Source organism: Gymnoscopelus microlampas, assembly GCF_963454915.1.
Source record: "Gymnoscopelus microlampas genome assembly, chromosome: 21".
Lineage (NCBI taxonomy): Eukaryota > Metazoa > Chordata > Actinopteri > Myctophiformes > Myctophidae > Gymnoscopelus > Gymnoscopelus microlampas.
In genome coordinates, this window is record NC_139958.1 from 20,562,178 (window position 1) to 20,585,676 (window position 23,499).

At 39.4% G+C, this 23,499-nt stretch overlaps 1 protein-coding gene across 1 annotated transcript in view; it reads left to right on the forward strand.

Moving 5' to 3' along the window:
• The window catches only part of fubp3 (far upstream element (FUSE) binding protein 3), a 30,289-nt gene extending 12,736 nt beyond the window's left edge, over positions 1-17,553 (forward strand). Inside the window, exons 3-19 of the mRNA XM_084047813.1 lie at positions 409-439; positions 1,267-1,316; positions 1,450-1,521; positions 2,746-2,803; positions 3,911-4,070; positions 5,449-5,547; positions 6,029-6,133; positions 6,580-6,682; positions 7,377-7,477; positions 8,724-8,856; positions 12,226-12,386; positions 12,672-12,745; positions 13,130-13,209; positions 13,637-13,693; positions 13,977-14,009; positions 15,238-15,441; positions 16,121-17,553. Of these exons, the coding sequence (XP_083903939.1) occupies positions 409-439; positions 1,267-1,316; positions 1,450-1,521; positions 2,746-2,803; positions 3,911-4,070; positions 5,449-5,547; positions 6,029-6,133; positions 6,580-6,682; positions 7,377-7,477; positions 8,724-8,856; positions 12,226-12,386; positions 12,672-12,745; positions 13,130-13,209; positions 13,637-13,693; positions 13,977-14,009; positions 15,238-15,441; positions 16,121-16,143 (1,544 nt within the window). The 3' untranslated portion in view covers positions 16,144-17,553. The remainder of the gene's footprint in view (positions 1-408; positions 440-1,266; positions 1,317-1,449; positions 1,522-2,745; positions 2,804-3,910; positions 4,071-5,448; positions 5,548-6,028; positions 6,134-6,579; positions 6,683-7,376; positions 7,478-8,723; positions 8,857-12,225; positions 12,387-12,671; positions 12,746-13,129; positions 13,210-13,636; positions 13,694-13,976; positions 14,010-15,237; positions 15,442-16,120) is intronic.
• Positions 17,554-23,499: the final 5,946 nt, after the last annotated feature.

Below are 23,499 nucleotides of genomic sequence, written 5' to 3' on the forward strand. Positions count from 1 at the left end.
TCGCGAGCTGTCTGTGCGAGGGAAGGGGGAATCATACTCCCCCCCCATCCCCTCCTGCATATCATACTGCCTTGGCACAGACCAGAATGGCTCTGGAGAGAGGGCACACACACGCAGCGCTATGCTTCCACACAGTTCTCACACATTTACGCTGGCTGATGATATTATTAACAACGCTGTAAATGTGTGCTGAAATCTCTTGCATAATAATTGCTGAATTTGTGGGAATAAATGAAGGCCCTAACGCGAGACACTCTGGTGGAGATATGTCCTCAACTGAGTTCCTTTCCATTACTTTAGTCTGTTTTGTTGCTTTTGATTTAGTAGAGATGATTTATTGGCAATTGTTAATCTCAGTTTATTACTTGCATGATGACTGGTTTTCTCTTCTGTCGTCTCTCTCTGTAGGAAACCACATTGCTGGAATGGTACATCAAAGGTGAGATATCTATGTAACACATGGGTATGTGCTAATGTACATTTTTTTGCCAGTATTTGGAAGAGATACACCGGACCCATACTACAGATAGAATTAGTTTCAGAATTGATTGTATGCAAGGTTCAGAATTTATTGTATGCAAGGTTCTAAATGGTTTTGCTCCTGAAACTGACTCTAATCAGACCTCTGATCATTAGACACTTGTGTCCTAACTACCTGTACCTAGAGTAATATCTAAATATGCTGATGGTGTATTAAGTAACTTTTGGTTTTATTCTGCAACAAACTGCCTGATGACCTGAGATCTACTGCAGCTGAGGGATCTTTTAAAAGCAGACTTAAGGCCTTCCTATTTTGTCCTTGGGTTATTTTGTGTGTGTGCATGTTGGGCACATTACTGTATCCTGTGTGAGTGTGGTTATGGTATCAGAATCAGTATCACAAGGACACACAGGAATTTGTTGTGGTGTAGCACAGCTCAACGGATAGAAAAACAGACAGCACAACAAAACAACATACTCAGGATATGATACAATTCTAAAAACTACAGTGAACATTTCTAAAATGGTATATAGATGCTGTATTTTGTGAGTGTGTGTTGGTGAGGGGCAGAGAGGGACTCTTTATACATGTTTATTGTGAAGCACGTCAGGTTTACTTGTATGAAATGTGCTTAAACAAAATGTAATTTACTTGACCTCTTTATTTGACTCGGTACAACTTACAAAACATGTTTTCTATGACAGAAACCTTTTGTAGATGGATCTAGATTATCCATTCATCCTTGGTCAACCAGGGTTAATCATGATGTCTCTGATCTCTTACAGGGTTCTTACCACAGAAGACTTCAAAGTGCCTGATAAGATGGTGGGATTCAGTAAGTAGCCCTTGGGATCACCAAATTCTGTCCTGGTATTGACATTATTCTGCTTCATTTTTGGGTCATTGCTGGGGTTCCAATTTAAATTCACAGGGGCTTAAAAACTGGCCTTTTCTCTACCTTCCCCTAGTCATTGGAAAAGGAGGAGAGCAGATCTCAAGAATTCAATTGGAATCTGGTTGTAAGATCCAAATAGCTGCAGGTAAGATAAACCTGTGGACAGCTTCCTGTTATCCCTGCTCTCTTTTTCCTACTTAGCTGTGTGGATTTACCGGTTATTACCAATACAAATATCCGTTGTCAGTGGCCTATATAGAGACACATCAGCAAGGCCTTTTCGGATATTTGCCAGTATTCTAACCTGGAATTAGTTAAAGATGTTAGATTTCAGACCAAAGTATCTCTGATATTCCAGAAGCCATGCTATTTCATTGTTCTTTGCTAATTTTATAATAGCTATAGTGAGCCAGTCAGATTTATGAACTCCTGAAATAAATTATATTGGGCCCAATTTCTACCTTCTTAGATCATTAAAGGGGCACTTCGCTGATTTTGAACCCAAATCCCCTCTTCATGAAGTTGAGGACATGATTATGCAGTGTTTCTTACGTGTTTTTGTGTATTTTGAATTGGAATTCCCCCTTTCGCAATCCATGACGTATGAAAGGTGATCTCAGTCTTTTTCGGACTACACCGGACTTAGATCCCTTATCAGATAACGTCACACTTATAGCAGCCAGTATGTGAGCGCAGGCTGGCTGCAAAAGAACCTGACCGCTCATAAGGCACAATGGAAAAGAAGTCGCAGCACTCGCATGTGAAAATGCATTCCATCAAACGTTCAGCTGCAGTTTTCCTGCAAGTGCAGGGGAAGAAGGCTTAGGATGTTGACTGATCTCTCCCTCTTGAAATGCTACTTGGATTCTGTTTTGAATAAGCGATAAAAAAAAAACAGTTGTCCTCAAAACCCTGCCTCCAGTCGCTGTGATTAGCCATGAGAGGCACGGAGGGCAGTCACTCTCCCGGCGTCTCGCCTCGAATGAACCGAAACGGTTGTAAGCATTCCGGTACTTGTAGTAATATGTTGTGGATAGCAATTCTGTCAACCTGACTCAAACGCACAAAGACGACATTCGTTTTCCAGTCATACGGTGCCAATTTCAAACATTTATACTTTTTCAAACCGCAAATAATACTAACTTTGAGTGATTGCAGCAGTGAAGTGCCCCTTTACGTGATGTACAGTATATCTGACAGGTTTCTTAATGCTTTTGATAGGAAAAATGGTGTCCACATTACATGAATGTATGCGTGCATGTATTCATACATACTGTAGCCCGATGTGAATGCATGAAAGCAAACTGACTAGACTAGACTTTTGTGCTTGGTATGTAAATAAACTAACCTGGTCATTGTTATTACACAGACACCAGAGGAACGATAGACAGACCCTGCACTCTCACTGGAAGTCCAGAGAACATTGAGTAAGTCCCCAAACTCAGTGGGCCTCATTCACAAAATGTGCTTACGATCATATTTGATTTTCATGACCATAGTCTGATTTTCTTTGTCTTAGCTGAATTTGTTTGTTGGTACACACACAACTTACGCTTGCTCTGTGGCATGCCTCTGTGTCTGAAAACATACGTGAAGTCACAATGCCTTATTCTTCATGCAAAATCAATTATAGTACTGCCAAACCAAAAAACAAAATGGCTTTCAATGCCCAACATTTGTCAAATAATATAAGGATAAAAAAGAGACGTTTAACTATCTATTGCTCCTTTTTTGAAGTAATCACGTAACTGGGCTTATAGACATGATGACCATTTAAACATAATTATGTCCCTCAGCATGTTTGACGTTTCTACCAGTGTGGCCGAAAATGGGCAAAGTGGACCTGTGACGTTGCTGCTTAAACTTTGTAAAGCTATCTTCTCATTAACACATGAGTGCAAACGTTTCATTTCAGTGTCACAAAAATTTGTTTTAAAATGGCATGCGCGAATCACTTGTCAAAAACACCAGATATAGCCTTTAAGCTGACAAGGCATTGCGATGTGTTGTCAGTAGCTTGTAGATGTGCTCTTTTTGATGACCAACACCGTCGTACTAGTATGGAGTATAATTAGGCTTGTTGCACACGACCCTTCGGTGCATGCTGTTTAACACCCTGTGTTTGATCAATGCAAATGATTTACACAGGCACGTGCATCCAATACACAATGGGATTCTTCATTAAATACACCTTTGTGCACACAAATACATACTCTCCCTTTACTTGAGAGCAGGGCTCCACTAAAATAGAGTAGAAATTTGAGAAGAGTTTTGTGAATGAGGTCCACTTTACTTTTCATTGACAAACTGAAAGGCTACTTTCAGCAGCAGTTATCATTTGCCGGGTACAATGCATAACATGCTCAATTTATACCTCCTACTTAATAGTGAAAAATTGTTTTCTCACAACCTCTAATCAATCACTGAACACTTCTTTTAAATTGCACTGTGCGTCATGGTTAGGGTGTAAAGCTATGATATTCCTTGGGTTGTAGAAAGATGACTCAAGTCTATTTCCCTTACTGGTTCTCCAGGAGAGCCAAGAGACTGTTAAAGGATATAGTGGAGCAGTGTCGGTATGGGCCAGGATTCCACAACGACATGGATGGCAGTTCCATGCAACAGATTCTTATCCCTGCCAATAAAGTGGGTCTTGTCATCGGCAAGGGAGGAGAAACCATCAAACAGCTGCAGGTATGATACACTCTGTTTGCGCATTTTAACCCTTTAAGACCTGAGGCCGCTTCTAAGAATTTTCTAAATCCTAACAGTTTTTTGGAAAAAGAACAAAAAAATATTTTTTCATGATTTTTCAAAAATATCAAATCTACAAGCTCGTAGCGTGGCACTCGGTGCTGCGCTATGAGCTTGTATATCTGATATTTTTGAATAGCAAAAGAAATCTAAAGTGACACAGATGCGTTCCAGGTATTAAGATATACTTTGGAGCCTTTTACTTTATTCTAACACAAAATGTTTTTTCCCTGAGAAACAAGTCCTGTGCATCGAGAAAATGAAACAGGTTTGTGGCCTGAAGCAAAGTCCACTGGTGAAGATCACTAAAATGGCATGGCTCCATGGGTGTATTGAAATGTTGACGCCACACATTGCTGATTCAGCAGATCTGGATAGTTGGGATGCAGTCCTTTATGGCTATGACATTTTGAATTTGTAGGCTATCCAGTGTATTGGATCGGGTCATGGCTCTGAATGTCAGATATTCTTTGGAACATATGACTTTACCTTATGTAAATGGTGAGGAAGGAAAATATTGGTTACCTCATCTTGCGGCTTATACGGTAACACACAGCACTCGATATCACTCTTCATACGCATCACGCATTTCATTATAAGGGACCGCAATGGAAATAAGCTTTCGGCTTTTTTGCATGATGGTGGTGTGTAAATGTGTGTATTTTTGTACATATGCATTGTCAATAAATATCTCAATAGAGAATAACCTGACCATCCACCTGAGCGACACTTGAAATTCTTGCCTACCAGGCTATATAATGTTTGTTGCTTTGTTCTAGTCTACAACTTGGCAAAGCAGTTGTGAAGCGTAGGTGGAACACTGATACTAATTTCTGCCAACAAATATTGGACACCTTTACAAACTAGTGCATAGCTAGAGAGAAGGAAATTTCAGTTGCTCTTATATATAATTACATGGGAAATACTTAAAATGATAAAAGAGTTAACAACTACTTAAAAGGCTGCAAACTGAGTTCATGACCCATGTAGTGTAGCTATTTGGACCCCAAGCTAGGGCTCGGCAATATATCAATATTGATATTGTGATCTGAGACTAGATTGTGCCTATATGGCATAAGTTTTCTTGGTTTTAAAGGCTGCATTACCATAAAGTAATTTCCTGACCTGACTTCTAGCTTTTCTATTATTAGCCTTTACCCACTTAGTGATTTAAGAATTATTACTCATGATTATTTATCATCAATCTTATTGTGTAAATGTGTTGTGAAAGCACCAATAGTCATCCCCACAATATCGATATCTGGAGAATTTGGTCAAAGATATTGTGATTGATTTTGTCCATATTTTACACCTGCAGGAGAGAACAGGAGTACAAATGTTTATGATTCAAAGTGACCCGTTGCCCACTGGAGCAGACAAACCCCTGAGAATCACCGGAGACCCCTACAAAGTGCAGGTCAGTCATGTAAAACTCGGGGTGTGTGAAATGTATTCACAGTTTACTCTCAATTTTACATATTTTATGCCGTCAGTGCTGCACGTGAAAGCCTACTGTCTACTACTTTACAGTCGTGCAAATTTATCCTATTATAGATAAAATAAAATATATTTTCGTAAACGGAAATGGCAAACAGATGCCAGCTTCTTCTCTCAGATTCCGAGAGGTGTAGTTCCAGACACTCTATAGCATTCGGAGATTGTGGAATAGTTGTCTGGCTACGCAAGACTATTTCTACACTGATGTTACTGTGTAGATTGAGGTCCCTAAAATAAAAACATATCAAATGGGGGTCCCTGTCCTAAAGAATATCAAACGGGGGGTACATGAAATTAAAAAGCTTGATAATCACTGACCTAGCCACAGCAGATCAGTGATTACTGTCCATTTGAGAATATGGTTTTAATTCAAGATTTCCTGTTTTTCTATTGATTTCCAGCTAGCCCGGGAGTTGGTGGTGAAGCTCATTCGGGACAAAGAACAGACGGATTTTAGAGCTGGCAGAGGAGACTTTGTACCCAAAATGGGTGGAAGCACGTTGGATGTAAGGATCTTAATGTTTGTCTTTATGCAAAATGTATACTCCTCTGTACGATGGTGTCCCATGGTGGAAATAGCAGATCGGCTATTTTTGGCACGGGGCACCTTCATACAACAAAGTATAAATCACGTTTTACTTACTTTGTGCAAAGTTTAAAGTTGACAGTTAATTTAGGCAGAAGGACGCCAGGCATATTAAAAAACAGTCAATTAGAAAATAACAAATACAAATTAATTAGCAGCTTTTAATAGCTAGAGATCTCAGCATGATCTTGAGATATTAAGCCTTTCCTGGAATGTTTTCTAATAATGATAATAATAATAATTATTATTATTATTATAATAACAACAATAATTATAATTAAGCAAGTTAAGTAATAAAAAATTATTCTCCATCTAAAAAGTTACATTTCTTCCTAAATACCTCTGCAGTCTGTTCTCTCTGCCCAGGTGTCTGTGCCAAGATTTGCTGTGGGAATCATTATTGGCAGGAATGGAGAGATGATTAAGAAGATTCAAAATGATGCTGGTGTCAGGATCCAGTTCAGACAAGGTAAATAATACTGCCAGCAGTGATGGTTAAACAAAAAAGTCAGGACAGATGGATACAGAATCCGTAGTTTTTCAGTTCTCGACAACCGCTGGTCCGGCCGAATTCCCATGTCGGCACACGCCAAGTTTGAGGTCAAACATTCGGACGATGGCGGAGTTATTCCCACGACAAGTCACTGTTATACAAATGGACACACCCAGACAGACTCAGGTTTTGGGAATTTATAGATATATAATCACATGGTACAGTAACAGTATATTGTTATATCAACCCCTTGTGATATTCATGTGGTGTGATATAACCACATGAACCCTAGCGTCCCTATTCTAGGTAGCTAGGTAAACAGTCAAAGAACATTTATTATTATTTTTGGTAAAGGTTGTTATGCAACATTCATGTTTAAAATGTTTGCACATTTCTGCCTCCCGAATATTGTTAGCAAACTTTTAAACTAGCCATCGATATTGAGCAACTGCTCGGCCTATTTCTCACCTAAAATGTTATCGGAAGCTGTTTTTTTTGGACATAGTACAGTAGGTGAAATAGTAATTGTTTGCAGTACAGCAAAGACCGTAAAGCTGCAGCCACTTGCCTCGTACTATACCTCTCGCCTGCTACAAAGGAGCATGTACAATGCCAATGTATCAACCAATGAGAAGGCATGATTTAACCAACCTTTTAAAATGTCTTCCAGATGATGGGGTCAGTACTGAGAGGATTGCCCAGGTGATAGGCCAGCCTGACCACTGCCAGCATGCAGTATGCCTCATCAATGAGCTGGTCCATACAGCACAGGTACTAAAACCATAGTCATTTTATACATATTGTTGCCCGTGGTGAAATGTGAGTTTCGGTCTTTAAAACACTCCTCACTCCTGACTGTAGTCTACTAGTTAGACAACATTAGCATTGTAATTGTTTGGCAATAACCAATAAATGACAAGCTTTATCATATTTATTTTTATACTCAAGAGACATCACGCAAATCATAGTCTGTTTGATTTTACAACATGTCATAAGTGATTCAGTGGAAAACTTTGATTTGCTGGTTAGATACATTTGCAACCAAAATTAACTTAAATGTGTTCCTATACTAAATATATGCGATTACCTTGTATGCGAGTACCTTGCTTATAAGTCGCTCTAGATAAGCGCTTCTGCTAAATGCCTAAATTGTAGTTGTAAATCATCCTTGTCCGAACCCTGCTTCCACATCATTCTAAGGGTATCACAAACAATAGCACACCAACAGTCAAGACAATGAGGAACCGTCTTAAGATCATCTTCAGAGCAACAGTTTGTGATGTCATGAATGCTCGTTTTCTCATGGACTGTTACTGTATAATTGAAACTACTAGCTAGAACTGCCAAGGACCTGGGAAGTGGTCCTGGACAGTCAGGTGTCCTTCTAGGCACACATTGCAGCGATCGCTCACTCCTGTAGGTTTGCACTTTACAACATCCAGAGGATCACAGTCAGACCCTTCCTCACCAAGGATTCTACCTACGCTGTAGAATAGATCCTGATCCAAGCGGCAAGCGTCAGTCATCTCCGAGCTTTACTACTGCACCGCCTTCCTTGCCAGTCTCCCAGCATGCTCTCTCAAACCCCTATAACTGATCCAGAAGGCTGCAGGTCACCAGGACTACAACTTTCCAAAACTTTAACATCGCCCCCCTTTTGAGCTCCCTTCACTGGCTTTTGGTTGCTGCCTGCATCCAATTCAAAACACTTGTGATGACCTACAAGGCGATCAAGTCCATAGCACTCCCCTTACTCTAGTACATGATCTAACCATGATCTAACCCTAGTATACTATTACACTATTGGGTGGTTTGCCAGCAGCCGAATTGTACGGCTGGCGTTAACGGACTAAATGCACTTTCTAGCTTTTTAAATATCATACTTAATCTTATTTCATTATGAAATAAAATACATTATTATAAAACAATAGGGGCAAGACCGCTTAACCCCACTGAAGGTCTCTGCAGAGTATCATGTATCTGCCAAGTGTTTTTCACTAAGGATCCCTCTCTACAGGAGCGAGATGGCTTTGGTGGTCTGCTTGGACGCAGTAGAGGCCGCAGTGACACTAACATGGGAGGGCCTGGGGCAGTGCAAGAAGTGACGTATACCGTACCTGCTGACAAGTGTGGCCTAGTGATCGGAAAAGGTGAGGAAATGTGTATTAAATTACGGTAAACTAGTTGAACTAGTTTCACTAAATAACCTATTGGTGTTGAACTTTTTCTGCTCCACCTGTGCAGTTGTCTTTGTTACTAGCTTGAATGTAATGGCACAAATTTCAAGTTCTTATTGAAAACAAGATTTGTCTGGCCTTCGGTTGCATTTTGCAGTCAGATGTTGTTTAAGTGATGAGTGAGTAAAAGTGTTCAACATTAGTTATTAACTTCTCCTTGTGATGTCACACCAGAAACAATTTGCATAATGTAGACTGCCTTTCCAGTTTGGCTCGAGCTACAGGTTGGAAAATCTATTCTGGCCATTAGAAGTGGGATGTCACATAGCCACTAAACCTCTGCAATGCCTTCCTAAGGATGGAGTTAGTTGTAGTCAGTGGCTGAAATTCATGCTAATATAACAGCCATGTTGCATTATTCTGTTCACACTACCGGAAACAAACAGGCTACAAATCAATTCCAATGGAAGCCGGTGACATGAAGCTACAAACCGACGGCCGACACTTGTCACTACATGACGGGCGTGACGCGCTCCAAAATAAGTTGAGCTGGCTTCAACTTGTTCCAGTGCCCCAATGACGTAGTGAAGCGTCAATCAATCATATGTTTTTGTTTCACTATTTCCACTCTCATTCTCTCCCCCTACAATTCCTGCTCCATTCCGTAAAAAGAATAAAAAAGTAATTCTTGCCATTAACCAGTTCCCTGTGCTATTTAACCTAACCCTTTTCATTTACGCAGTGTGGCTTGAGCAACTATTCAACAGTGACTTGGCAGCAATATAGCTGGCCATGCTCGGTCATTTTGTAGCTTTTTGTGTGAAGACTGTGAACACAGCCTTTTCAGGAAGGTGACAAACAACTTTTGATGAAAAGAATATTACAGATGCGTTTGATACACATAGAGTAGTTAGACCAATTTGTAAAAAAAAAAAAGAAAGTTGCATCATACGCCCTCATCTAAACGTAACAATATACAGTAGGAGTAAACTTAAGTATAACATAGCTTAGCAAGGTATTAGATAACTTTTTTGCATCTCATAACTGAATGCAGTGTGGCGTTCTAACACTGCGTCAAACTGAAGAGAAGAAGAGTGCGTGACCACCCTCCCCACCACCACCGCCACCCCAGGCTCATGTATACAGCACAAGTGGCATTCATTGGTTTCACTAAGGGCTTAATGACGGGGATAATGCGTGTAATGTGACATTAATTGTTAAAGGTGCATAATAACAGCCCTCAATCATGTGGAAGGCTGCCTGGCATCTAATGAGGGCCTTTCAGCCCAATAGAGTGCAGCGACGGAATGAAAAGGAGGAATTAGCTTATTGGCTATTCATTCCCACTCTATTGCCAGCTATTTAAAAGTCATTGACCACTGCATTGGAAGAAGGTGTGTGTGTGTGTGTGTGTGTGTGTGTGTGTGTGTGTGTGTGTGTGTGCGTGCAGTGGTGGGCGTGGTCCAAGGGGGCCTCTTTACCTATGATAAAAACATGGCAATAGAAATGTCAAGTGTCTTTTGTGCATTTAGTGAGGCCAGGGAAACAAATAAACCTGGGCGTTACGTCCCCTTCTCAATGCATTAGCATATGAAGTGGGCCAATATGGTGGAGATGGCGGTGGGGTCTGGGTGCTGTCAGCAATCCCTTAAAGGATGCAGTGATTAATATCTTTACGATGCCATATGCAGCCCATTTGCCCTTCTGTTCTGACCCCCCGTACGCACATTCTGCCTGTTGATGAATCAAGCCACCCACCAACCTGCTCCAACTTCACTAAAGAGGAGAATTCAGTTCAAACGGCATAACAGCCAATCTATTTTAGACATATTAGTCCATATGATGTCAAATTGCCATTCATAAACATGGAAATTCAGTAGGAGCAATTGTGTCGCAAGTGGGTAAACTTGATTAATTTGTTTCCTGTTAAAATTCCCAAAATTTCAAGTGTATAACTTGAAATAAAAGGTCTTATTCTTACTGTCCTGGATAAGCAAAGCTAAACTAGTCATCCACAATGGTTTTCTCAAGTCAGACGTAACATGATTTCACCCTTTTTTGTCTAACAGCTAATAGTTGTTAATAAAAGATCCTATGCACAGGACTGAACCACTTAAGTCCTATGCACTTGTTTGTATGATGAATAGCACAAATAGCCTATCTACAAGCTCACAATGCATCGCAACATGTAAGCTTATCAGCCAGTTTTGAAAATATTTAAATGTTTGACCTTTTTTGTTTTGTTTTTAATTTTTTGGAAACTGTTTAAAATTGGCATACAAGGTTTAAAGTGGTTAAAAGACACTTTTCATAGCCTCTGTTCTGTATGTTAAAAGAAATTCCCCATTGAATTTGTTAGATTTGTGTATTTATTTCCCTTGATACCTAAGAGCTAGTGTTAACATTTTCACATTACAGACACAGCAGCTAACCAGGCCCTTGGTTGTCCCCTAAATGCCGCCACCAGTTGCACTTTTGTCTCCCCGTCTTTTCTCCAGTTCACTAAACCAGTCTCATTAATAAGGCCAGTATTATTTGTCTGCACCAAAGCCTAGTCCATGAAATGAATAGTCAGGGTCTTCATTGCTCTCTGCTGTCTGACTAGAGGAGCTCATAATGGCTTCATTAAGGCAGAAGTTTCATTTGGTTGACAATGGGTTAATGGCCCATGTGCAGTCTATTGGCAGCAAGGAATAGGCTACAGGAGGAGTCGAGGTTTTTGATGAGCGTTTTCATTGCGAGGTCAGCCGGGGCCATCTTGAGTGTCAGCCACCAGTGAACAAATGTGTAATTGATGTTGGGACAGCCCCGGTGTCCCCCCGGGAAGCACCCTCAGCCCCTTTGTTGAAGCGGGCATGTGGAGGTGGTTGTCTTCGCCGTACTCCCACCCCTCATCACAGAGGACAACACAGAGTCAAGAATGAAAAGGCTAAAAGAGAGACAAACGATATCCCAGAAGGAGGATACGCTTCAATTTTGGCCCTTTTCTCCTGCCTGCAAGGTTTCATTTCTCCCTGCTGGTTTAATTGCTCTCCCCACACGTCGGCAAGCTGGCATCTGATTTGTCAACTTGGGAGGAAGGGGGGGATTCCTTTGTCTCTGATTTACATGGATGTTAAGATAGAATGGTGGCGAAGTGTTAGACACATGCTATGATGTTATAAGATATCACCACCATGTCAGTTCTGTCACGTGAGTCAAAACGGTTCTGATGAAGAGACATGATTCCTAGTAGCCTGATACATTCCTTGTTTTAACTTTTTTGAACTTGGATATAAAATTGAACCAGAAGCTGCTGTTTCCTGTGCAATTATCATTAATGCTTGATTCTTAATTTTTTAGGTGGAGAGACCATCAAGAGCATAAAAGAACACTCTCGTGCCCACGTGGAGTTACAGAGAAACCCGCCGCCCAACACCGACCCCAATGTACGCATCTTCTCCCTCAGAGGAACCCCTGAGCAGTTGGAGAAGGCCCGTCAGCTGATCGATGAGAGAGTTGGGGTAGGTGGTCTGGGGATCTGGCCCCTTATGGTACCCCCCAAAACGCTATTGTCTGGGCTGATATTCATGAGTGCACATGTCACTGTGGGGAGCTGCTGGGGCGAGCTTGGTTCCTGTGGTCCTAGCAGCCAGCAGGGTGTCACCAAGGGTTAAACATGAAGAATCCATCAAATGGACTTAATGGAGTGCATCAGTGGCCAGCCCTGCCCTCTGACCTTGCCTGTTGGCTCCTTTAACCACAAGTGTGGTCTCTCACTTGATTCCTCTTCCCTTTCTCTGCTTTAGGCCCCAATAATGGGGAGCAACAGCAATTTTGGTCTGAATCCTGTCACCCAAGGACCAACTACTCCTCCTCATCAGTAAGCAGCTTTTTTAAAACTTGTTTGCCCCTTCATCGTACCTTGTTTACATCAGTTTTGAAATGGATCTGCTAAGACATTAAGTGCTTCATGAATACGTTATTTTTAATTACCACTTAAGCCATCTATATTTTGTCCTACGATGAAAATGGCTGATCTGCAAGCTCAGCAAAGCATTATGAGCTTGGCGATCGGCTATTTGTCGTACGGCATAATATAGGGCGTAAATGATTGCCTAAAATGTGGATGCTGGTGGTTTTAAATTAATCTTCTAATAAGCTGTTAAGTGCTTCATGAATGTGTTCATGTTGAAGTTATATTTACATTACATCAGTTTTAAAATGGCTTGAATTCACATCTGCATGTTTCTTTCTGTTCTTGTAGTGGGCCTCAGACATTAATGACTGGAGGAATGGGTACAACATTTCAGATATGGCAGCCTCAACAAGGCCAACAGGACCACAGTAAGTTATTTAAGAAATATTATTGAAGGCCTACTTTATGGATCATCAATGGGAAATTACTTTCATTAGAGGTGTCTTCCTGAGCAAGGAAAAGATCTGTTTGATTCATCCATTTAAAATCAAACTGTTTCATAACTTTGGAAATGGCAACTAGTTGCTGATTTATTTGTAGTGAATTTATTACATTTGACTTGAACTGCAGACTGGGCTAGTTTTCTCACATTCCCTGTGGCTAGCCATGTTTTCTCTGAATGGATAAGAGGTGCTTCTCCAAATTAGCTATTCATGAAAGTTGTCAGGAAAGAAATGAGCCAGTATAAGACAAGTTGTAAGGGCTGGTGGTAATCGAAAACAAGGATCCCTGTCTGGATGGTAATCTGCAACCCAACACATGAGGCCATCATGTAGTATCTGTGTCTGGTTTCAGGTCACAATACACCCCATGTGAAACGGATGGACTGGATGGAGTATTTTAAAAAGCTAGGCAAGTGTCATTTAGGGATATCACAAAGGGCATAGGTGCCGTTTCTGCAGTATGCTTACTTGCTCTTTCACCTTGTTTTTTTTTGGTGGTAGCTTATCTTGTTTATCCCTCTCTTAATTGGTTCACAGTGGCTTAGTACAAACTTTCGTACACATTTATTATCTCACTTTTCATCCCAAGACTTTTAATAGATGATGTAATAAATTAATGTTGGCCAAAGTAACATGTGCATTATGGTTTTCTAAATATAATCTGAAATGATTGTGCTTCTGTTTGCTTACAGGACAGCATAACCCTGAATACAAAAAGGGCTGGGGTGAGTAACATTACTCATTACGTTTTAATCCATAGTAGCTGTGGAATTTGACCCACAGCTATGGTGCTGTGGACATCACAAATTAGTTTTCCTGGGTTTCACCCCTTGATTTATCAGCCAATCCAGTGGGAATGTTTAAGTTACGCATCAAATGAGAAGTTGAGGTAGACTTAAACTAGCCATAAGTGTGATTTATTTATTTACTGCAATCACGTCAAGCGTGTTTTTCTCCTTCTACGTGTAATGTAAACATCTTTAAACTATATCATTAAGAAATCTCACCATGGCAGCGTCCACATCCACTCCTCATTGACATACAGAAAGTATTATTTGGACAAAAGTGGCAAGAGGCACAAAGAAGTCGAGCAATGTAAAGACGTGTGACACAGAGGGCAGGGAAATCGTCCGTTACTCGGTTACTTAGAGTCTTAGAGACTCACAATCTTAATCCATTAAGACCGGGAACGTATCTGTGTCATTTTAGATTTCTTTGTCTATTAAAGAATAGCAGATTCACAAGCTCACAGCGAGCTTGTAGATCTGCTTTTTTTTTTTTTTATCGTGAACATTTTAGCAATTTGGCCGATTTACAAATGTCGTTGAAGGTTTTTGGAAAAAAACGTATATTGCTAGATCAGTGGTTCTCAAACATTTTCATGTCAAGGACCCCAAAAATGATAATTATGTATTTGGCCGCGGACCCCCATCAAAATATTTTGTTCCAGGGACCTCCAGAAACAGAGTTGAGTTAAAAATGTTGCTTTAAAAAATATATATTCAAAGATTTGCACAGATTTTCATGATATAAAAAAGAATAAGCATTTGCACTGCACAGCACGGCCACTCGCTTGCCTAGCGGCTCGTTTCGGGGGTGTCTCACCAAGGGCTCATAGCGCGTCCGCGCTATGAACTTGCAGATCTGCTATTTTTGAGAAATCATGAAAATTGGTGCAAATCTTGGAATATATTTATTTAATTTTAAAAGCGAACATTTTTTAACTCAAATCTTTGCTTTTAATATTTTAAGATGGGGGTCGGCAGCCAAATGCATGTCATTTTGGGGGTCCTTGACATGAAAAAGTTTGAGCACCACTGATAGAGCACCATAAGTGTTTTCAGAAAACTCTTAGGATTTAGAAGACCATTTTTTAAATCGGCCTCAGGTCTTAATGGGTCTTAACCCCTCGTATCCCTTTCTGATGCTCTTGTCCGTGTCTCGTTCTTCCAGACCCGGAAGCATCCCCTCGTTCCATCCAACAACACACTTATCTGGTTCCTCCGGGCCAGACGGCTGCTCCCAGCTCCCAGCAGTACACCTCTGAGTTCCAGGTCTCGGCCAGCGACGTTTGGAATGAGTGGGATCACATATTCACGCCAATGACCCTCCAGTCTGTAGTGGGGTGCACAGCAGACCTTGGCCAATGGCCTGCAGGTGAGAACCCAGTGGTGGGAAAAAGTACTCAAACGTTTTACTTTAGTAAAAGTATCAATACTGCAATGTAGAAATACTCTTGTTACAGGTAAAAGACCAGAATTAAAAATTCACTGGAGTAAAAGTACAAAAGTATTGGTATCAACATGTACTTAAAGTACCAAGTTTTCAAATGTCTAAAAATCTTTTGAAAATAGCAGATCTACACGCTCACAATGCGTCACATCGACACATTGTTAGCTTGTAGATCGGCTATTTTCAAATGGCCGAAATGTACATAGGGCTGAAATGGGTAATGTTTTGTAACAATAATCAAAATCTACAAAGTAACTAGTAACTTAAAATTTCAAATAGTTGTAGTGGAGTAAAAGTATAATATTTGCCTCCGAGATGTAGTGGAGTAAAAGTACTGAAGATTGGAAATCAGTAGTGTAAAGATACCTCAAAATGTTACTTAAGTACAGTACTTGAGTATATGTACTTAGTTACTTTACACCACTGTGAAAACCCATGTACAGCATCCCAAAGGAGGACATGTCACACAGTTGTTTAAACGTAATTGCAATCTTAGAGTTCAACAATAGAAATCGAGTGATTGAACTTTCATGAAAGGCACTGATGCAGATAATGGGAATGTGAATAGTTATTGCTTACGAATTGTGACCTTTGTTTTTTCCAGCATCACGAGAGGATTCCCTTTAAGATTTTTCAGTCACTGAAAGGATGGGAAACAAAACCTTTAATAACAGGGGTTTCTAGATTTGCAACGCCTTGAAGAATTTTGTTAGTGAGAAACACTAGCTTTAGAATGACTTATAAGAATATTTCTAAATCAGGAACAATTTATTTGTTACTAAATACTTACGTATACTGTTATTTTGAATAAACTATATCTGGGATCCCTTTTGGACTATAGAGACCTGTTTTGTTTTATATATTTACTTTGTGATTCAGATTTAATCGCCAAAATGAACCCAGGAGATGTAACATTTCAGAAAATGAAATATAATCTATTTTTTCTAGTTCTGTTGCAATAAAATTGTTAATGGGCTTAGCGGTCTTGAATACATTTTGTTTTGTTATGTCATAAGATGTTTAAAGAATGTGTACAATTGTTTGCTTTCTTTCCTTTTACATAAATCAGTGAAATGAAACTGTGATGTTTTGTTACAGGAAATGTATTTTTTTTTGTTACAAAGTAATAGGAGTGACTGTCAGCAAATGGCATTCACTTCCAAATGTAATTCCTGTGCTTTGTATTGTTTTTCATTGTCATTGTATTGTACTCTGGTTTAAAAAAAGGTGCAATATCTTATTTCATTTTTGAAACAAAGATGGGTTCTATATTTTGAAAGATTTTTAACTTGTAGTTTTAATTATTTTTTTTAATATGGAAATGTAATGGATAATTTATTTCAATGATATACGACTTAGGGGGATGTTGTTCAGTTATTGTTGTTTTTGTTTTTTTGCCTTTGCTATCTTGTAAAACATGTATATATGCTCAGATACTTGACAAAAATAGTTTATTTAAATATATCTATATCTATAACTGTATATAGATATAGATATATAGAGCGAGATATATAATTGAATCAAAGATTTTTTTTTTCATGGAGTCATTATCACAGGAAAACTGTCCCTCTTTTATTTTTTCATACTGAAATTGTTCAAAGTTTGTGAATGTGTAATATGAAATTTGATGTTGCATCTTGCTATGGACAAAAATAAGAAATTATAGGATTTTGTGTATTTTATGTACCTTAACTATTCAAGACTGCTAAGCCTTTGGAAGTGTATCTGTGTGATGATTAATTGTAGTGTTTTGTTTTGTTTTATACAGTATATACAAATGAATGAGCATTTAATTTGGAAAACCCCATTCACCTCGTTCCCACTTAAGTACATATTGTGCACTCAAAGAGTTGGACCCAGTCCAGTGCTAATAACTCATTTATTTTTATTTTTACTTTGTGTGATCTAATGCATTCATCATGACAGAAATTATTATAGTATTAACTTAATTTCCTAATGAAAAGGGATATAATTATGGTGTTTTCTTGTTTTCCCCTCATGTGTACAGTTAAACATGTATTAAAAACTTCAAGACTACTTTTATTGTCGACTGTTAAACTGATGCTCTTGTTTTCTCTATTAGAGTGGCTTGGTGTTCCAAGTCTCATTCCAATACCAAGTGTTGATTATGCTGATTTAGTTTTGCATTTGAAGGTTTACCTTGGACTTCTATAGTATAATGTACAAATTATGTTCTAAACTTATAGGGATATATACTGTAGGTGCAACTGTATGTTTTCTTGTTTTATTAAAGGAAAATATATTTTTTTCTATAGTGCATTTTCAGTTCCCAATTCAAATAAATGTTCCGCAAGCCTCTCTTGTGGTTGAAGCATGCAATTTCTTTTATTTCATAATGTTAAGTGCCAAAGATGTATGTCCTACAAACATCACGCCATTCTTTAATTGTCATTCAAGTGTATATAGTCTATACACACATGCAGTTAAAGTTTGTGCAGCACATAAAATGAATGCAGTCAATTACATATTTTACCAATCTCAGTAGAAAAGCCATGGAAGAAGGGAAAGCCATTTCATTGTCGGCTCACAATGTTTGCAAAAGGTTTCACATTCAGTTTTCTCCTGCCACCTCAGAGTAAAGCTCATGGGCCAAATCTCAGAGGGAGGGGTGGTCTTACTTTGCTCTCATGGGAAAGAAGTTCAGAATTGTATCAGTATTTGTTTCTGTCTTAGATCCGTTTAAACACGGTGAAGAGATGTGGATAAGCCAGTATTTGGACAATTTTCTGGAAGCATAAATAATGGGGTGGTAGCCTGTCATTTTCTCAGATTGGTATTTTTTATGGTGGGGTTGAAACTATTTGATAATAGATAAAAAGCTGAAATGCCTGCTACTCTTGTCAACCCCTCACAAGAACAATTTGAACGCCTTTTGGCATAATTGATCATCTATTAGAGTGCGAACTTTTCGGACTCAGACCGACCATATTCATTATCTAACAGTCTATAGGCAACTGTGATTCTTGCAATTAAAATATTGAAATCTAGGCCAGCGGTCCGGGCACCAAGGCTCCAAAGTAGCCTGACAGCACGTAGCGGGTTCGGGTCCCGATCCCGATGGCCTTTGCTGCATGCATGTCACTCCCCATCTCTCTCCCCATTTACTGTCAACCTACTATCCTATCAATAAAGGCATACAAAATCTTTGAATCCATTATCCAAATGGAAAATTAATTGTGGTTTTAGAGCACAATGACTGTTAACCTTTATTTTTTGCATTGGCAGTCCTTCAAATTGTTCCCATTAAATATCTGTGATCGTTTGCCTGTGATAAGTAGATCCTTGAGGGTCCTTTGGGTCGAATCGGGTGTCCGTCCGGTGGGATGGATGGCCCTCTCCTCTTCCTGCAACCATCTCCTCTTGTCATGTTGCATCTTTGCACTCGGCAGGGAGGCTCCCAACACAGAGGGACCCTGCTCGGCTCCGTATTGGCCCTCCCATTGATGCTGTGCAGCTGTTTCCAAATCCAGCCCTTGATTTTGATCCTCTTCCCTTTTTAATGTGCCGACCCTCTGTGGGACAGCTCTGGCCTGGTGGTCCATTGTTGTCCTGTCATAATTTAGTTCTCTGCAGATCACTGCCAGGCTGTGGTTGGAGAGGCACAATTATTAAGGGCCTTAAATACCATTCACTTTCAATGGTTTCTTTATGTTACCGTATTTGAAACCTAATGTGCAAGCAATTGATGTGTAGTGTATATATAGGGCATAGCAGTGGCGGCCATTTTGTGGTTCCACCGATCTAGTGCCCATCCATTTTTCCCATGGAGATTTACAAAATGATTTGTATCAATTATTTTAAGCCTAGAATCAAGTCACTCCAGGCTCCTGGTGAATCATGACCATAAAACTTTTGATTCTGTGAAGAAAATAAAAACCCACCAAACGAAGAGTATTTATTAAAAATTGTATAATTAAATATTCAAACTTTTTTTTTTCACAGAATCAAATGTTTTATGGTCATGATTCACCAGGAGCCTTGATGGTTTAATTCTAGGCTCAAATAATTTATATCAATATTTCTGGAAATCCCTATGGGAAAAATGAATGGGCTCTGGATCGGTGGAACCACAAGACGGCCGCCACTGCTATGCCCTATAACAAGTGAATGGTGTACCATAATCTGGGATCAAAATACTGAATGGTTGTGCGGTGCCGGTGCGTTAATGTGCATTCATTCTGCCAAGCTTTTCTCACGAATAGCTCCTCCTTACTGCAATGAATAGTTGATTTAATGAGCCTTATTGATCTCTTTATGTGTCCGTCCATATACTTTTACTGTTGCCATGTCTTTGGAAGAAGCCAGTGCACTGGGGCTGAAATAATCGAATGTATGTGGTTCTAATTCAATGACCTGATACAGCTCTTTTACCTAATTAATTGTAGCCTATGTACCCATTCAACCAGCATGGCACACTGGTCATTGTTAACTCTTTGGGAGGTTGTTGAATAGCTTAGTAAGCCTATACCAAAGTTATCTGTAACTTTGCCATCAACCCAGAGCTAAATCAGTGTAGTAGGCTAGCCCGGTGGTAAGTGGGGTCCGGGGACCCCCAGCCCCAGGGGTCCTTGGGAGGACTAGAGTTCAAGGGGGTGCCCAGCTAAATTAATTAATACATTGTAAACCCTTTATCCATTCTACATACGTTGACTATTCAAAAATAGCAGATCTACAAGCTCACAGCACTTCTTCTCTTCTGGGGTCCCTGGCACAAAACATTTTCAGATGGGGGTCCACCGTGGTCAAATGGATATCAATTTGAAAAAGTTGTGGCCTAGTCTAATTTTACATTATATGCAGAGAAAAAAAACTATTTTTATTAGCCTGTTACTTATTAATAACCAGATGTATCCACCTTCTTGTCAGTGACTGACTGTGCAGAGGCTCTGCTTCAGACAAGCAGGTGTCCTGCTGCCTCCCTCGGTGCTGTACAGCAGGAGAAGGGACGGAACCTCTCACCTTTGCAACAGATAAGCCGATCTACACAGTATCCGCCACGCTGTGACTCCTACCTTAATCTGTTTTTAATGGCCCTGTGGACGGTCCCTGGAGAGGAGACTCTGACACTCACTCCCAGCTGGCAGAGTCTGGGGTTCGCTTCGCACAGACGCAGACATGCCTGCCTAAGTAACGCCTGATTTATGAGTGTGGTGGTGTCTGACACCGAAAATAGCAGATCTACTAGCTCACAGCTGCATGGGGCTGCTATCTATGCTTGTATATCTGCTATTTTCGACACCATGAGCAACCAAGTATAAATCAGATTCAGGCCCAATTTGATTCCCAAACATAATGGACACTGCTGACTCCTTAGTTGTAGACTATCAAATTGAATATTTTCAAATGTTTTATTTTTTTAATTTCTTTAAATACATTTTTTAAGTGTGGTGTCTCACACCGAAAATCTACAAGCTCATTAAAATAACAGAACTGCATAGTTTGCTGTTTTTGTTTTTTGTTTTTTTTTACATCTTTTGAGTGAATATGACCATCATTTTTACATAGATCTAGTGCTTTTTATAGTAAGAGGCTTAACTACTTGTAGGCTATACTTATTGAATTAATGTATTGTAGGTTAGGTAGGCTACAATGCACGTGACAGGCTACAGTACATTTAAAAGACCGTTTTGTCATTTAGCTATTGCAATTGCTTTAATTTATGTTAGCATATTTGTTAGTGAAATGTTGAAAATGTTTGTTCTATTTTCGACATATTTAGACTGGAATAGCCTAGGCCAGTCTTTTTTTATGTTGATGAGCATTAACTATTTTCATTGAGAGCCTGCTTTTAATGCCCTTTCATCCCATCACATGCGCTATTTAAAATAAAACAATTACCACATTCTTTGTGCAATAATTGTCAATCATCTGTATTCATTTGATAAGCTTTAAATAGACAGAATAATGCTTTAAATTGTTTTACAATAGAACGGCTAAGCAGGGATGATTTGCTATTTGTGACATGCCTTGAGGCTTTACCAGCTCGAAATAATGCCATAGGTTAATGCATAAATAAGCAAATCAAATCCATGCGTTACCCCAATTCAATTCATTTAATTCCTCTTTAATAAAGAGTGGGCCCTCCCCCTTGGCCCCCCCGCCATTTAGTTTGGATTTGTGCAATGAATGCAATAAATGTAAATCAATCTAGATGAGAAAGAATGCCATTCACAGAGGGGACAATTTTCATCTGGGAAAAAGGAGACAAATGTGGGCGGGGCCCGCTCATAAAAAGCAGCTGTTTCGCCGTAATCTTTTTTCGTGCCCTGTCACTCACCTTGCCCTTTCTCACTATCTCTGCGTTCAAAACTACCCGCTATTGTTACTTATAGAGCTGCCATATTATCTTCTTCAGTGGTGGAAAAAAGTACTCACATTTCTTACTTAAGTAAAAGTATCAATACTGCAATGTAGAAATACTCTGCTACAAATAAAATCCCAGTATTTAATGTGTAGCCTATTTGAGTAAAAGTGCTAAAAGTAAAAGTACTCATTGTGCAGAATGTCCCATTTCAAGTTTTCAAATGTATACAAATCTTTTGAAAATAGCATATCTACAAAGCTCACAATGCCTAGCTGACCATTGTGAGCTTGTAGATCGGCTATTTTCAAATGGCCGAAATTCCGAAATGTATAGGGATGAAGTGGTTAATGTATATTTTGTAAATGTAATAATCAAAATCTACAAAGTAACTATACAACTAAAGTTTTCAAATAATTGCAGTGGAGTAAAAGTACAATATTTGCCTCTGAGATGTGGAGGGTAGGAGTAAAATAGGCTACTGAAAATTGGAACTACTCAAGTGAAGTAAAAATACCTCAAAATTGTACTTAAGTATACAGTACTTGAGTAAATGTACTTATAGTTACTTTACACCACTGATATTCGTCCATGCAGAGAACCCAACTTGCCCATTTTGGGTATTTTTTTCGGACAATCCCCTTGTAGTTGTTGGGAGTGAAAGGAGTGCCATGGATGTCAAATTGCCCTCAAAACACCATGAAAGATTGATTTGCAGCACTGTTCAGGCCCCTGACATTACTGGGAGAGGAGCTGAATAGGGAACCCGTGAGCCGGTGGATGGAATAAAGATGTCCTCTCTGTTGGAGGAGAAGGAAAACTGCCCATTTTACCCCCCAGTCCATCAAGCCCGAAAAATAGGAGCAAGGAGAGGAAAAAGACACAGAGGAACTGTGACTATTGAGAAGAAAAGAGCCGTATATACTCATCTAAACGTTGTCACAATATACTGGGGCCATGAATATTAAACCGCTTACCTCAACAAGGGCTAGAAAAGTGAACCACGTCAAAGCAGCTTTGCATTTTTTTTGCATGGGAACAATGCAGTAAAAGCACGTTAACGTGCTTTTACTGCATTGTTCCCATGCAAAAAAATGCAATTGAGCTTGTTTTCTATTCTATTTGTTCCCGCGCTCTAACTCTTCACACACAAATTCATATTGCCATGACATGAATACGAAATAAATGCCATGAGAAAAAAACCTTTGAGCCACTCCCAGACCCAATGACCTATATTTTCTTGTTGACAAAAGTTTAAAACGAATATTGACCTCGCAGTGTATCAGTGATAGCCAGGTCTAAGTTGACAGCAATGTTTTTTTGAAACATAATTGAGCATGTGTCACTTGTATTTTGTTATAGCAACATTTTGAAACGTGTAGTTTTGAAATCAATTCCAACTTGTGTGGCAGATATTTGGATTATGTTTCAATTTAAAACAAATAATTAACCTCTTGTCAGTGTAAAAAACCTGATCTTCATCCTTTCTTCTAGGAACACAATGTGCTTATTTAGGCCAATTTATGCGTCTCTAAACTGTGTGGATGACATCAGCACTGGCCTACATTAATTTGAGGTCCACGTGGAAAAGGGAAAGTGTTAAGCATTTTGCAAAATTGGTTTGTTTATTGTTTGGGGTTCTCTCTCTCTCTCTCTCTCTC